This window comes from Ictalurus punctatus, chromosome 19, assembly GCF_001660625.3.
Source record: "Ictalurus punctatus breed USDA103 chromosome 19, Coco_2.0, whole genome shotgun sequence".
In the NCBI taxonomy this organism is placed as follows: Eukaryota; Metazoa; Chordata; class Actinopteri; order Siluriformes; family Ictaluridae; genus Ictalurus; species Ictalurus punctatus.
In genome coordinates this window covers 10,669,819-10,685,556 of record NC_030434.2, presented here as the reverse complement: position 1 = coordinate 10,685,556, position 15,738 = coordinate 10,669,819, and the positions used below count along the sequence as shown (strand labels likewise).

The 15,738-nt window shown below is 37.0% G+C and overlaps 1 protein-coding gene across 3 annotated transcripts in view; it reads left to right on the top strand.

The window, feature by feature from the left end:
• Nucleotides 1-15,738, top strand: part of sfmbt2 (Scm like with four mbt domains 2) — a 60,208-nt gene that overhangs the window by 18,000 nt on the left and 26,470 nt on the right. For 2 of the 3 annotated variants that reach the window (XM_017494397.3, XM_017494399.3), the window contains exons 4-5: nucleotides 2,206-2,446; nucleotides 9,173-9,193. In XM_017494397.3, coding sequence (XP_017349886.2) covers nucleotides 2,206-2,446; nucleotides 9,173-9,193 — 262 coding nt within the window. The remainder of the gene's footprint in view (nucleotides 1-2,205; nucleotides 2,447-9,172; nucleotides 9,194-15,738) is intronic. The other variant, XM_047162141.2, reaches the window with a different exon arrangement.

Sequence of the window (15,738 nt, the reverse complement as noted above, 5' to 3'; positions counted from 1 at the left end):
AAAGCTACTTAAATCTTGAAATCTTTAGAGAGAGAGAGAGAGAGAGATGAGAGAGAGAGAGAGAGAGAGAGAGAGAGAGAGAGAGAGAGAGAGAGGAGATGAGATCTCCAGTGACTGACTGCTGTCTCACCCAGGGCCCAGGGTGTTGTCCTGCTTTGTGTCCAGTATTATCAAGTCCAAGATAAAGCAGTTGAATGAATGAATAAACAGAAAATGGATGGATGGATGAACATGCAGACTAATGTTCGCTACTTGTAATGCTTTGACAGGACTTTTACTTATACCAGGCGTTATGAGGCAGTATACATGCCCAAGACGCACATGCAGGGGCGCCGCTAGAGTTTCTGGGCCCCCTGGCTATTTTGTACTCTGGGCCCAAACCCCCACCCACCAATTATCTTTTCTTATTGCCACATATAAAAACAATCATTATCAATAAGCATAACAATTATTGCATATTCAATAAGAGACTATAAAGAACTCAATTTGAGCAGTTTATTAAATTAACTGAAATTGTGCATTTATAACTATATATACAAATAACTATATATATATATATACACAGTACAAGCAATTAACACCATTGTAGTCTCTCTCTCTCTCTCTCTCTCTCTCTCTCTCTCTCTCTCTCTCTCTCTCTCTCTCTCTCTCTATCTCATACACAGACACTATAGAATCTCCGTCTGGATGTCTTTATAAGCTGTCGACTTGTAATTTCTTATTCCCCAAGTCCCAAGAACAATGAACTGTATTATTATTATTTATTATTATTATTATTATTTCTTCTTATTATTTTTATTAATTGAGTGAATAATAAGTTTCACACACCAGCAGCTCCAGAAAGAAATGTGGAAATGAGCTAAAACAGTGACAGGATCATTGAATCAGTGAGTTGAACTATTCGTTCTATTTGTGAATGAATCATTCACACTGGTTTTATCAACGGGATTCTCCAATTCATCTAAATGAACCGACTCGAACAAACGATTCACTCACGAATCGGACATCATTGCAACACATCTCTGATAAACTCACTCGGGACAATTAAAGCAGATTTATACGATTACATTAAATTTCGATCAATTCCTCAAAGAAAGCTGTTACAAGCTTTCGGAAAGCTTGAATATACACAACACTGGACTAGTTTTACTGTCGCTTAGTGCTTTTCTGTCATTTTAGAAGCTCAGTGCTCCATTACTATTTACTATGTAAACATACATTCTTGGAAATATTGTGTTCCATCTTCCAAGGATAGACATCAGGGGGAGTAACTGATAGAATTTCTGTTTGATGTTAATTATAACAGCTTCATACGGGCTCGCTTCAGAATCAGGAACATAAATCACCTTATTTTTTAAAAAAACTGGGTGATTAGTCCTGTCTTGCTGTCTCCTCTTTTCCATATTTTTCTTTCCTCTTTTGGTATCCCGATTATGTCTGTGCCGTCTCTTGCTATCTACCTGATGCATGTAATGACTCTCAACTGTGAAGTGCCTCGTTTCTGAATAATCTGCAAACGTCTTAAGGGGACTCACACATGCACTTGGCACAGTCTGAGGTCATTCATTATAGCGTGCTTCTTAATAGATTATTGTGCAAAGAAGCCATTTAAATACCAAACTCATACAGGAAAATATGAGGTTCTGCTGGGCCCCCTGTCTGACCAGGGCCCTTGGAATTATCCTAATCTTACCCCTCATTACAGCGCCCTTGCACACATGTGTAGGATTTATTGGGATAAATCCAAGAATGATAGTCAGTCATAGTCCGGAACAACGGTTGGTACATGGGTAGGCAGCATTAAGAAAGGCAAAATCATAATCGGAAATCAAGCCTGGGAATCAGAACTAAAGAAATAAGACTCAGAAACGCTGAACAAGACAAACAAGCAAAGACATGCTGTACTGAAAAGCGCCTGCGCTTCAGTCAGAATGGAATATTTAAATGTGATTGTCTCCCTTTTTACATGTGGGAGTAACCAGATTTTAAAATGCCCTAACTTTACTTGTGGTTGAGACGCATGCAAAAGGGAAACCCATTTCAGTTCAGGAAAGTATGCCAGTTGAAGAAAATGTCCCCACTTGAAGGGTTTTCCCAGGCCACCATACATATTACATCATTTCTGAGATGACCTACCTAGTGAGGGAATAAGGTGCGGCCGACCTCTCAAGGTGACATGCAGAACTGTGCGTTTGGCCTGTTCAGGTGGAGCTGAGCCTGCAGAGCAGTTTCCAGGCTGGGATGAAGTTGGAGGTGGCCGATAGGAGTCGCGCTGACACATACTGGGTTGCTACCGTCATCACAACATGTGGCCAGCTGCTGTTGCTGCGCTACTGTGGCTACAATGACGAGCGCAGCGCCGACTTCTGGTGTGACGTCATGACTGCAGAGCTGCATCCTGTGGGCTGGTGTGCGCAGAACAACAAACTGCTGCAGCCACCTGAAGGTAACACACACACACATAGAATCTTCCCACACACGAACACACATTACATATACATATATAATATACGTATTATAGTAGCGTGAGGTGACTATGGAACTTGATTCGTCTTTATTTCACAAATATATCTCTCACAGGAAGACATAGATATATAAATATACACCCAGATACATGCAGATACATATACTGTGACTATACATGATATTAAAGCAGTATTTTGTTGACAAATGCACACAATTTTCCTCGCTAAATGTAGATACTCAGCCTTGCTATCTGACATTTACTTCTTCAGTTATTCACTAGGGCCATGAGACTAATATTGTTTACCAGTAAATGAAGTGTATAGCATCCGTTTAATATGGGGGAACCTCTTACTTAAACAATCTCATATTTGCCAGTAATCTTAATGGACCGGTGACTTTCATGCACGGGTTGGTTGGTTAGTCTGTAGTTCACTGCCACTTTGTAAGTTATTGTTTTAATACGGCTCACTGTGGAACATAAGAGTTGTTAATTAAAATGAATGTTGTTGTTTTTTTGTTAGTTTTTATTTCGTTTTTTTGGGGAAAAATATATATATATAAATGAAAATCTTTTGACTGGCTCTCTGTAAACGCTGTAGGGACTGAAAGTGAATATGTTACTTGTTAAGGTAACAGGGCTGATATGTACAGTAATAAGTTTGGCATTTTGCTCTAATAGAGATGACAATAATTAGAAAAGGCATTTCTAATTCAAATGTAGTAACTATAGTAATTTATGTATGACATGGCATACAGCTGAAGAGAGAGAATTAAAAAGAAAATATTAATAATATATTTTTTTTTAAAATTGCACTTCCCTAATCAGAAAGAGTATGGCAGTCACAATATACATATTAGTGTATGCTTAGGTAAAATGAATATATATATATATATATATATATATATATATATATATATATATATATATATATATATATATATATATATATGATTGTATGATTTTGTTTGGAAACTTAAATTGGCAAAAATGTGACAAGTTTATGAATGAAAAGACATTTTTAAATGAAACAAGAAATGAGACATTTTCTGATTGTACTACTGCCTCTAAATGGAAAGTAAATTTTTGTTCTAGTTTCTCTCTCATTCGCAATGACGATAAATGACCTTTGATATACCTTTGAGCAGTAAGAACTAATGCACCAGTCTAAGTTCACAACAGAAAACAGAGAATGCTCTATTTGCAGTACATGGGCCACTATTTGTATGGTAAACATGGTCGTCGTTGTCATCCCTGTTACCTGTATGTCAACTCCGTTTTTGAGACACATTTTGGTATTAATATGTTAAAAAGAGAAAATAGGATGAAATGAAGCATGAGCTCAGATATATTGTAAAACAATGAGGAGATTATTTGAAATTAAAGTAAAGCAACATCTTAAGATACTCAGATTTTGATAACCGCATAATTAAATTATCTATTGAATTTGATCATGTATCTATTGACTAGTCCTAAATAACCCTTACTGTAGTTTGTAACAAAGTGTATAAAGTTCATGTAGATAATATAATATTAAGCATATAAGAATATAAGCAGTAAGAATATAAGCAGTTAAATTTAAGTTATGGTTTTGATATATATAGTTTTCCTTGGAGAGAGATATTCAGACCATTTGGTCAACTGAGACACTTCTTAGTCAGGATTGGCTGTAGTTATTTGCCTGTTTAATTAAGGAAAAGGTGAATGCAAAGCGAGCTGACATACGCACCCTTCTAGTAGGGTAACAACTGCCTGACAAAGTGTGGACACAAAAGAGGGTTTACTGATGCATTATCTGGAATAAAAAAAAAAAAAGGAGTGTGTGTTTAGTAGAACTAAATATAGAATCTACATAATAGCTTAGAGGTCAATCACTGTGCCATGCATAACTGAGTTATAGTTAGGTTTTGATCTATATATGGAGTCATTATTTTATTAGTTTATGTTGTTATAAAGCTGTTATACTGAGAGAATAACACTCTGACCACAAACCAGCTATAAATATACAACATTTAACATAAATGACGTGTCCATGCATGATGAATATTGTACAAGCAATTGTCGGCACATGCATAATTTGTGGTTAGGTGACGTTTACATTATTCGACATTGTGTATTTGAGCAGCTTTAAGACTTCATATTAGGCTTGTCTATGCACAAAGTCAAGATAATGCCACAAGCTACAATATTTGACCTATTTATAGATACATTTCTTTTGTGTGTATTATATCTCATGTTTAAAACCTCATATGATGTCAGACACATGAATATATTGATATTGTGTTAAACAATGTATCATTCATAGTATTCAAGAAGCTCAGTATTTTTATTGAGAACACTTTGAAATATTTCGTCATTCAAGAGGAGGCCATGTAGGCAAGCAGTAATTTTGTGTAGAATGTGCACGCTCCATGGGAAAAAAAATAATAATAAAAAAGACTTAAGGTTAGCTAAGGTTAAGTAACTTATATAATTCCCATTTTTAAAAGAAACACCACCTTCTCAGTCAGAGTAGTAGTAGTAATAATAGTAGTTAGTAGTAGTAATCAAGTATTTTTCAGTGTGTTCATAAAAGGTTAGATCTGTCTGGAGATACTATATAAATTTTATATCAGCAAACACACAGTAAAAGTAGCAACTACTCAACAACCTTCTTGCAAAAAAACAAGTTCATTACTCATGATGAATGAGTTTATGATATTTTCCCATGACGCAAGGTTTTTGGAGGTTCTATGCACCACAGGATTGTTTTCTTTGTACCAAGGAAACTTATATAAACATATAGAAGGTTTTATGCGCTTCCAATTGGGAGAATAATGAAGTGTCACTGAGTCATAATGATGAGCTGACTCAAACTTCTGATGACTGGCTCGCATTCATGTTGGTTCAGATCTGACTGCCAATTTCCGTGAATTCAGTAACTGATGTTAATCAACATGGCCGGTCTGGACTGTGGAAATGCAGCGGTTGTGATTCAGTGCTAGTGACCGGAAGCTCAGTTTCAGGACTCCAGAAAGTCACTGTCTAAATGCTCAGCTCTGTGATTGAGGTGTATTCTGCAGCACTCTTTGGTTAAATGCTTTTACCAGTTAATATATATGCTAATATCCCTTGCCCTTCATAAACACTGAGCCCAGATTCTGACTTCTGACAGCATCCAAGTGTTCTGACTTCTGACAGTTTTGTGTCATTCTCATATATTGTAAAGTTATATTTAGCAATATCCAGGGGAGATACACCGCCCCCCCCCCCCCCCCCCCCCCCCCCCGCCCCCCGAGCCAAGGATGTGCCAATAAATCATTGCACCAGGAATGTTGACACAAAGCAGGTTGGGGCCATGGATTCATGCTGCTGGCGCCAAAATCTGACCCTACCATCCGTGTGACTCAGCAGAAATCAAGATTCTGAGATGCTTTTCTGCTCACTACAATTTTACAGAGTGGTTATCTGAGTTACTGTAGCCTTTCGGTCAACTCAAACCAGTCTGGCCATTCTTCGTTCAACTAGAAGTCTCCATCTACAGAGCTGCCCACTCACTCTATTTTTTTTTCTTTATTGCACCATTCTGAGCACGATAATCCCAGGAGTTTGCCTATATCTGTATGATTTTATGTGTTGCACTGTTGCCACACGATTGGCTGATTAGATAAGTGCATGAATGATTAGGTGTACAGGTGCTCCTAATAAAATGCTCAGTGAGTGTATATACAAATAAAGAGAGATACCATTACTGGTGTACATAAACTTATATACCGACATACACATAAAAATGTATTAATTGATTATGACTAGACTAAAATCAGATCATTCAATCACTCAAAGATACACAAATGAAAGGCACTAGAACCACTCAGGCATCCTGATAAGGTACATTTTGTTTTCTTACTACTAATCCCCACTACTTTTTCCTCCTTATGTTCCTACTTTATTTTCCCTTTTTTACTGAAAAGCTAACGTGGTAGGAGTGCCGGAAGTTATGACAATATTGGCCAGAGGAGAATGAAGAGACTGGTTTGAGCTAATAGGAATAGGTTAGAGTAACTTAAATAACCACTCTTTCCAACCGTAGTGAGATCTTCAACTGTACAGTTTCAGTGTCACTCAGTAGATGTTGCATAAGTGTTTAGATTATCTTGAAAGTTTTATTTCACACTATAATTTGTGACCATGAGCATGACCATGAGCAGCGCATTATTTGACACGTAAATTCCCCCCAACCCACATCTTGTGACACCATCTGGTCGCATCTTACTGGAAAACAAATGTTGAAGTTCGGACAAAATTCAAATTGAAAAAACTTCCCATTTATCAACCTAGACATGTTCGTCATTAGAAGCTTTCTTCTTTGTTTGTGGGCATGAGGAACTACACTAATGTAAATAAAACATAGTTTATCATTATGCACTTGGCATGCCGATATCATGGCTACAGGTGTAACTTGTCTATTAGCAGCCTGATCAAGCAGTGTCTTGTGTCTGTGTGTGCATTGGTGGGGTTTTTTTTTGTTGTTGTTGTGTTTTTCCAGCAATAAATGAAAGCCCCGTTTGTCTTCCAGAGAACAAAAACAGCTTTAGAAACTTGCAGACAAAAATAGAATCGAGAGGGCTCAAATGGTACGGTGACATAACAATACTAGTGCTTCAGGCTAAAGACAGACGATTGTAGATTTTGTTCTTCATCATAACATTTACAGATTTAATTAATTCCCGCAGTAATTAATAAACAACGGTATCCCTTTCAACATGCATTTTGAATAAATCGGTCACTGACTAATCCACTTACTAGTTTGGTATGAATTACATAACGGATTACAGTACAGGCAGCAATGGGTATTAATAAGGGTGTGAAAATTCTCCCAATTGGTGAAGGGTTTATGCCTTTCAATTCTAGAATAGGAGGTGTGGTCTGTCAATTGATCATTTTATCTAGAAATAATTCAGTCCACGGGATATGCATAACGTCTCCGGTTTAGCGTCTGTCTTCCCCAGTGTCCTTGTATACACACTGTGTAAGCAGAGGTTTTCAGCTCCTGCTTGTTCTTGAGGAGTTTTGCTTTAGTTTTGCCTTCAGCAAGTGACATGCAGCTCAGTTGGATTCAGGTCAGGTGATTCACTTTGCGCCATTGCACAACTGTGCAATATGTAACCCTGTGCAACCCTGTCCAATGATTTTTGAAGTTTTTGGCTGAATTCGAGCCAATAATATAGTCCTGTACACTTCAGAATTCATTCTTCTGCTTATGTCAGCAGTCACATCATCAGGAAATAGAAGGGAACCAGTTTATACATGCCTGTACCATAAGATGAGGTGGTATGCTTCAGATCATGAGCATTCATTCCCTTTTCTATACGCTTCTCTTCCAAACATTCTTGTTCAAATTGATCTTTGTCTCATCTGCCCATTGGATGCTGTTCCATAAATGTTCAGGCTTTTTAATTTGTTGTGGTTTTTTTTTTTTTGGCTCTAATCTGGTCTTCCTGTTTTTGAGGCTTACCCATGGTTACATCTTGTGGTATACCTTAAGTATTTACTCTGGTGAAGGCTTATCTTGATTGTTGACTTTGACACAAATATACAAATATCTCCTGGAGTATGTTCTTGTTATGGCCAATTGTTGTAAAGGGGGGTTTCTTCACCACGGAAAGAATTCTTCTTTCACCCACGACGGTTGTTTTATGTGGTCTTCTGGGCTTTCCGATGTTCTTGAACTCACAAGTGCATTCTTGAATTGAGAATGTGGCAAGTAGTTGATTTGGCCACACCCAATAACAATTATTTTGTTTATGGTTATGTTTTGATTTTTCATCATAATGATGGCTTGCTTCACTGACAGTGACAGCTCTTTGGACTTCATACTGAGAATCAGCAGCAACAGATTTCAAATGCAAATGCCACACTTGAAATCAACTTTCGACCTTTTATTTGCTTACTTCTAAGCGAATGAATAATACACACCTGGCCATGGAACAGCTGAGCAGCCACTTGTCCGATTACTTACATATTCATTGTTTTCATTTCAACTTTAAAATGTTTAAGATAACAGTAAAGTTGTTGTGATTGTCCAAATGTTTAATGACCCGAGTGTAGGTAATTCTCATTATGGTGTCATTAGATTGTTATAGGTTTTCGTAAATCTTATAAGTATGAGGTTCTCTTTACTTAAGGGCTATAAAATATACACAACTGTTACAGCTAGAGGTATGGATTTGCTAAAGATATTGATCAAAATCTTGGCAAGCTGTATCACCTGATCAACATTATATGACTTACCAGAAGTACATTAAGCTGTAAAGTTAGTTATCGTGCCATTCTAACACAAGTCATCCTGAAAAGTGTCATAACCAAACGCCAGTAAGAATCAATAACACTTCACTCTGTTATGCCAACTTTACTTTCAAATGAATGGAAACATTCTTTATGGCAACTTATGCATGTTGGAATAAACCCTGTTTATGTAGGTTTATGTCTGTTGTCATGTGTCTTGTTAGTTTACATATGTACCAATATTCAAATTAGTATTTATATGTTTAATCTTTAAGTCTAAAAGCCTTTATTTTACACATAGAAATTTCTCATAGAACTCTGCTTGTATATGTAGACATTAATATGTGTGTGTGTGTGTGTGTGTGTGCGTGTGCGCACGTGTGTTTGTGTGTGTGTTTAGCCTGTGATAGTCATCTTCTGTGTTCCTGTCTGTTTATTTCTTAGATAACGTTTACCTCAGAGCAGGTAAGCTGAGCATCTCTCTCTCTCTCTCTCTCTCTCTCTCTCTCTCTCTCTCTCTCTCTCTCTACCTGTCTGTCTCGCATTGTCTTATCCTCTCTCTCGCTCTCTCATTCCGTCTCTGCATGGAAAAATAACAGGTTGAATTAAACGCATAGTGTTCATGTAAATTCAGCTGGACTAAAGAGAATTCACCATTGTGTTGATTTTACTTTAAAATTCCTTCTTTGTTTCTTTCATTCTTTGTTTCTTTTTCTATCTAATTCTCTCTCTATATCTTCTGTGCTCTGCATTCTGTTTTTACTACTTCTCTGCTCTTCTTCCTCTGTTTATTGCTCTTTCTCGCTCATTCCTTTCTGCATTTTCTAAGGAAGTGTAAGCAGTAGTCTTTGATAGCCCGCATACTTGCCTGCATACAGAGCGCGAGATAAGGGGAGGGAGGGGGGATTTGTGTTTCTGTCTGCATGGGCGTGTGTGAGTAAAAATTTGCATGCATGCTTGTAGCTGAGGTTTACCTCATTAAAGTAGCTCATAGGTCATATGGAAAGCACTTTCTTTGTCTGGCAGGTTCCACAACAAGGCCAAACACATATCCCTGCGACACACACTCTCTCTCACACACTCCTTCAGCTCAAGTTTAGTAGAATGTTTATATAGACTTGCGGTATATCATCTGGAACTTTTCATCAAACTTGTACAATTAAAAAATATAGCTTATTTCCATTTACACCCTGCAAATGGTGTGGAAAAAGTCCAAGTCAAGTCTCAAGTTTTGGAAGAAATGAATCAAGCTGCAGGTCATGAAATTCATGACTAAAAAAATTAATCAAATTGGTCTGATGTAAAAAAAAACAACAACAAAAAACAACAACAACAACAATAAAAAACATGATCCAAGATGCTAGATTTGTCTCGGTGTTATTCCTCTGAATTACAGCAATCTCACGCCTGAATTGAGAACATTTACTCTTTTTTTTTTATTTTTTTTTTTATTTTTTTTTTATGGAGCTGTATGCATACTGGATCATTCAGTGCTTTTGCGATCATCTTTTGAGAGCGAACCTAAATGTGAAAGCGAAAGTAGCAGGACTGATGGGTCTGCATTTTTGCCCTGCCTCTAACTGACAGCGTGTGTGGATTTAGCCACGTGCATTATTACAGTAGAAGCTTATCTTTTGCATCACTGAAGCATGCTTCATTAAATTGCTCTTGCTATGGAAAAAAAAAAGTCAGTGGTACTTAATTATTATAGGGTGAAGGAGCTAATTTTTGTTGACATGAAATGAAATGAAACTGTTTAACGCCCTTCGTGCTGCGGTTTCCATGGTGATGAACGCCATACGATCGTGTTTGTTACGATCTCTGTTCTAGTCCTGTCTCATTGGTTGGTTGTCATATTTTGTGCACCTGTTCTGTGTTTAGTTCATTGTGTTTGTCTATTTTTACCCTTAGAAATACTCTAATCTAGACTTATTGTGCATTTTTGTCACTAAGTCCAAGCCTTGTTCCTGTTTAGTGCTACCATTGACAATTATGTATCTGTATATGGACGTGATTACTCTGACCGCCTGTGTTTTACACACTCTATAGACTTTGGCTATGATGATTGGTTTGCTCTAAATTAATCACATGCTGCTTTTATACCCTGCTTCTCAGTGCACGTTACAGGAGCAGGGCTGATATATGTCGGCTCAGTGTATTAATATATGACTACAAAAATAGCAACAGAGTGCAAACAAGAAAAAATTGGCTCGTCATTAACCAGATAATCACGCCTTGCATTGGTGTGATTTTTTTTTTTTTTTTTAAGTAGTTCAAATATAAATGCGATTTTTGCAAGAAGTAAACAAAGGACTCTTTAATTTTTTTCCACTGTGTAGTTTTCATTATTTTTAATATTCCTCTTTAAAGTCCCCATTAATGTGACTAAAAGATTTTTATATGCCTCCATTTTTGTAACCCGTGTTAAATTAGAAGTTGCCTGCTAAATTTGTAAAAGTAAAATTTGCATGCTTTTTAAAAGAATGAACTTCTCAGTCCTCAGTGTGAACCCCACAATTTCAAAAGAATTAAAGCACTACATCAGCTAAAACAGTATTTTGACAGCGTTTTTCAACAGCACAAGCTTATTCTCAAAAGGTGTCATTTCTACATGTCAGGTTTTTTTTCCTCAGGAGAGAGGGAGTGAAGTGCTTTTCCAGCAAATGGTGAATTGTAGCAATCAAACAGTCCCTCGCGGATTTCGTCTTTTCGCGATCGTGTAAATTAGTGCAAAAGCAAGCAAACCCCGCAATTTTCAGAGCTTGCAAATTTTTTTTATTACTGCAGATTTTCCGCATATTTGGGCTAAGACCTCACAACGCGCATTCAGCCCTCTTCAATACACGTGTTGAACATGAGTACATGCTAAAAGGTGTCGTTTACCAACAAACATCATTGCAAAGGAGCATGCAAAACAATTTCGTGCGATTGTTTTCCCCAAAAAAGCACAAAAAAAACTCCATTGAAAAAAAAAAAAGGGCACAAAAAAGTTTTGAAAAGGGAAAAAAAAAAAAAAAAAACGCAGCAAAATCCAGCATTTTGGTCGCAACAATCACAAAAAACTCCTCAAAATCCCATACGGACTGATTGATATAATTTTTTATTATTATTATTATTATTATTATATATATATATATATATTGTGGAATTAAACGTGCAAGTGTGTGATGCACTGGTGTTCGGCATATCTATCAGCCCGTGTTCCTGGGATAAGCGCTGACACAGAGGATTGCTTTAAGACCACATGGAAACCTGGCCTCTCCTAAACTTTCATTCAAATGCAGCGATGAAATGCTCCAGTATTAAATGTAAGAAATGTGTCTTTTCATTTTTCATCATCGTTGTTACAATTCAAGAATCAAATGATCCAAGTACCTCACTGCAGCATTGTGCCGTATGTTCCTTGAACTCAAACTGTTTTCGGAAAACAGCACAAAGTCTCCTTTTCCGTGCTAATAGAAACCTAGTGAAGCCTGCTCCTGTGGATGATTTCAAATATTCTGTGTTTTAATAGGAAAAAAGATTAACTCTCATTGGCCAACAGGACTTTAATATGTCATTCTGGGTCCTGCCCAGACGCACGGCTTCACTGGTAGCGAATGGGAGTGTGAGTGTGTTGGTTTTACATAGAAAAATATCTCAAATATCGTCTGTTGCACCCAGATGCACGACTTCACATGATGCTATGATGATTGGGAAAACTCTCAAATTGGCCGAACCCCTCGTTGTTTGTTCTGCCACTATTTCAGTCTTACCTCAGAAAGGTGACGAGACAAAAATGAGAAGTACCTCGAAAAATCTAGAGCCAGTCCTGGCCTCTGTATACAGAGACGATTAAAATACACTTTTAATCTTTTGGCACTGTAAGGTTGCACCAGAGCCAAGCAGGGATTATGGACTAAGAATTACAGTGTGTAATTACAGTGTAGCGAACCTTATTAGTTGAGATTGGGATGAATGGGTAGAGTAAAAAAAAAAAAATAGTGGTAAAAATAGCAACAATAATAATTTAGGTATAGTGGTGCAAATGGCAAAAACAGAAAGTGTTTTTCTACATTGCTACATTATTTATAAAAAATACTGAAGGAAAAAAGTGAGGCAAGTTTTATTTATTGTAGCCGTCTTTAAAAGGTGAAATTGTAAGCAGATACTGTACTGAAAACTGGGTTTCAGAAGGTAATATTCAAGAATATGCCTCCGTGTGTGTGCGTGCGTGTGTGTGTGTGTGTGTGTGTGTGTGCGCGCACGTGCACGCGTGGTGTATTATTCTGAGCTAATGTGATAAAGTGATCATGTTCTACTTAAGCGTGCAAATCACAAAGCCTAACCAGAATGCTTAGCTGCTGGGGAAGGCAGGGGGTTGTTGGCATGGTAACAGCCACACACTCCCACTGCCTTGCTGCTTAAGTGATTAGCTCGCACATGTGCTGGGGTGATTACACGCTGAGCGACGCAGTGTCATTCTAGGACAGGAAGTCACATACATACAAAACCTCAAATTCTCATTATCGTATGTGTTGTGTCTAAGTCATGTACTCTAGATAGATGGTTGAGGAATTTTTTTTTTCCCCAAAAATGCCATCTTTCAGTCGAGTTAGTGATTAAACACCATTAACATTCATCTTCCTTTCTTTCTTTCGCCCATTGTCGCAGTTAGGGGTGACGCCTATAATCCAATCATTTCCAGTAATTTAATTTTGTTTACTTATATTTGTGTAAACATAAGTACTGTATTTGCTGCCAGAACCCCCCCCCCATAGGTAATGTAGCAAAAGACTGAGAAATCAATGAGAAAATAAAGATTATGATGAAATCTCCTCTGTGTCAATCTTTATGAAAGCGAGTCATGCATATGGAAGGAAAACAATGCAGCGTACTGTATTGACGTAATCCACAGCAAGAAATGTCTGATGTATTTCTCCGTTATAAGCCTTTTACCAGCTTATTAGCCTTACAACCAAAGTGTGTTCGTGATGGGGGGGGTGTAGAGCTTTTCTTAGCTGCAGCTTTAAACTATTAATATATCAACCACCTTTGGCAATTAAAATCTGATTTTGAGCTTTTACTAGTGTTAGAAATTTTGCACCATCCTTTTGCTAAAATTTTTTATTTATTTATTTTTAAACAATATCTAAGATTTTTTTTCCGGAGCTTTTCATCCACAGAACGCAATATTATATTTTAATATTATAATGAATATAATACAAGATGTTTCAAAGCAGAGATATTTTATATTCTGTTATTATCATCATCACTTTTCCAGTTAAATTAAACTTGGCATCATTCATTCTAGGTTTTTGGTTTAGTTTCAAGCCATTCAACTAGACTTATTACTATAATTACTATATAATTATACCATGACAGAAACTGGGCAGTTGAAGATTAGAAAAAGACTAGCCAATATTTTTCCCATCTTCCTGCACTGTAGCCTCAGATTCCTGTTCTTGGCTGACAGGAGTGGAACTTGATTGTGGGCTTCTGCTGTTATAGCCAATCCACCTCGAGGTTTAGGGTGTTGTGCATTTCAAAATGCTTTTCTGCGATTCACTACGGTTGTAAAGGCTGGTTATTTGAGCTCCCGTAGCATTCCTGTCAGGTTGAACCCGTCTCTCCATTCTGCTCTGAATGCTGCCAGTATTGCTGCTATACCTGTGCTGCTACATTACACAATAGCTTACAGTTTACAGTTCATGTTTACAGTTTACAGTTCATGTTTACAGTCCATGTTTACAGTTTACAGTCCATGTTGTCAGTCCATGTTGACAGTTTACAGTCCATGTTGACAGTTTAAGGGGCATGTTTACAGTTTATAGTTCATGTTCTGTGTATCTGTTGTCCTGTGTATTTACTCTCCTGTGTATTTATTGTTTTGTTCTGTGCCTTTATTGTTTCGTTCTGTATATTTATTGATTTGTTCTGTGTATTTATTCTTTAGTTCAGTGTATGTATTGATTTGCACTCGTCTCATGCTGTTGTGTCTCATGCTGTTGTTGTTTGTGTAGTCGTCCATGTTGCACTGTGGTCCTGATGAAATGTCATTTTGTTCCAATGTATGCAAGCTATATAGAGAAGTAAACACCCACTTGACTTGACTTGACTTGAATCTCTCATCAACAAGGTATTTCCACCCCCAGAACTGCCACTGACTAGGTGTTTTTTTTTTTTGTTGTTGTTTTTTTTTTTTTGGTTTTTCCCCTCACCATTCAGTGTAAACTCTATTGACTTTTGTGTGTGGAAAATCCTTGGAGATCAGCAGTTTCTGAAATACTCAAACCAGTCTGAAGCTCTTGATCTGTTTGTGTGTGATTTCATGCATTGTGCTGCTGCCACATGATTGGCTGATTGGATAATTGCATGAATGTGCAGAAGTACAGGTATTTTTAATAAAGTGAGTGGAGAGTGCACTGTAAAACCAGATAAGTTCATATAACTCAAAAAAAATTGAGGAAACTAACATTTTTAAGCCGATAGATCAATTTCTTTAAGCCAAATACACTTAAATAAGTGTTTGAGTTAATTTTTTGTTGTATTTAAGTGTATTTGGCTTAGAGAAATTGATTTATCAACTTAAAAAATTTTAGGTAATTAGTTTCCTCAAATTTTTGAGTTAAATGTGTTAATCCAGTTTTACAGTGTGTATATAGGAATTACCTGCAGTGTACTTCAGTAATAATAATAATAATAATAATAATAATAATAATGAGAAGAAGAAGTAGGTGCAGGAAGAATGGGAGCATAGTACACAATCAGCTGTGCAAGCAAAGTGCTTGAGAGGCTGTAGCAGATTTGACCTTTTCTTCAAAACATCCTGTTTCTCTGGAAATGTTGTGTTTTCTATGCTCAATTTTTATTATACCGTCTATATGAAGAAGAATACAGTACGCACATTCCGTTCAGTCTGTGCTTTGTTTAGATTATCATTAAACTGTGTTGAAACAGTGATTCAAGGGAGCCCTTCCCTTGAATCGGCAAATCAGATCATTTTCCTTACAAGTTTTGATTTAAGCTGT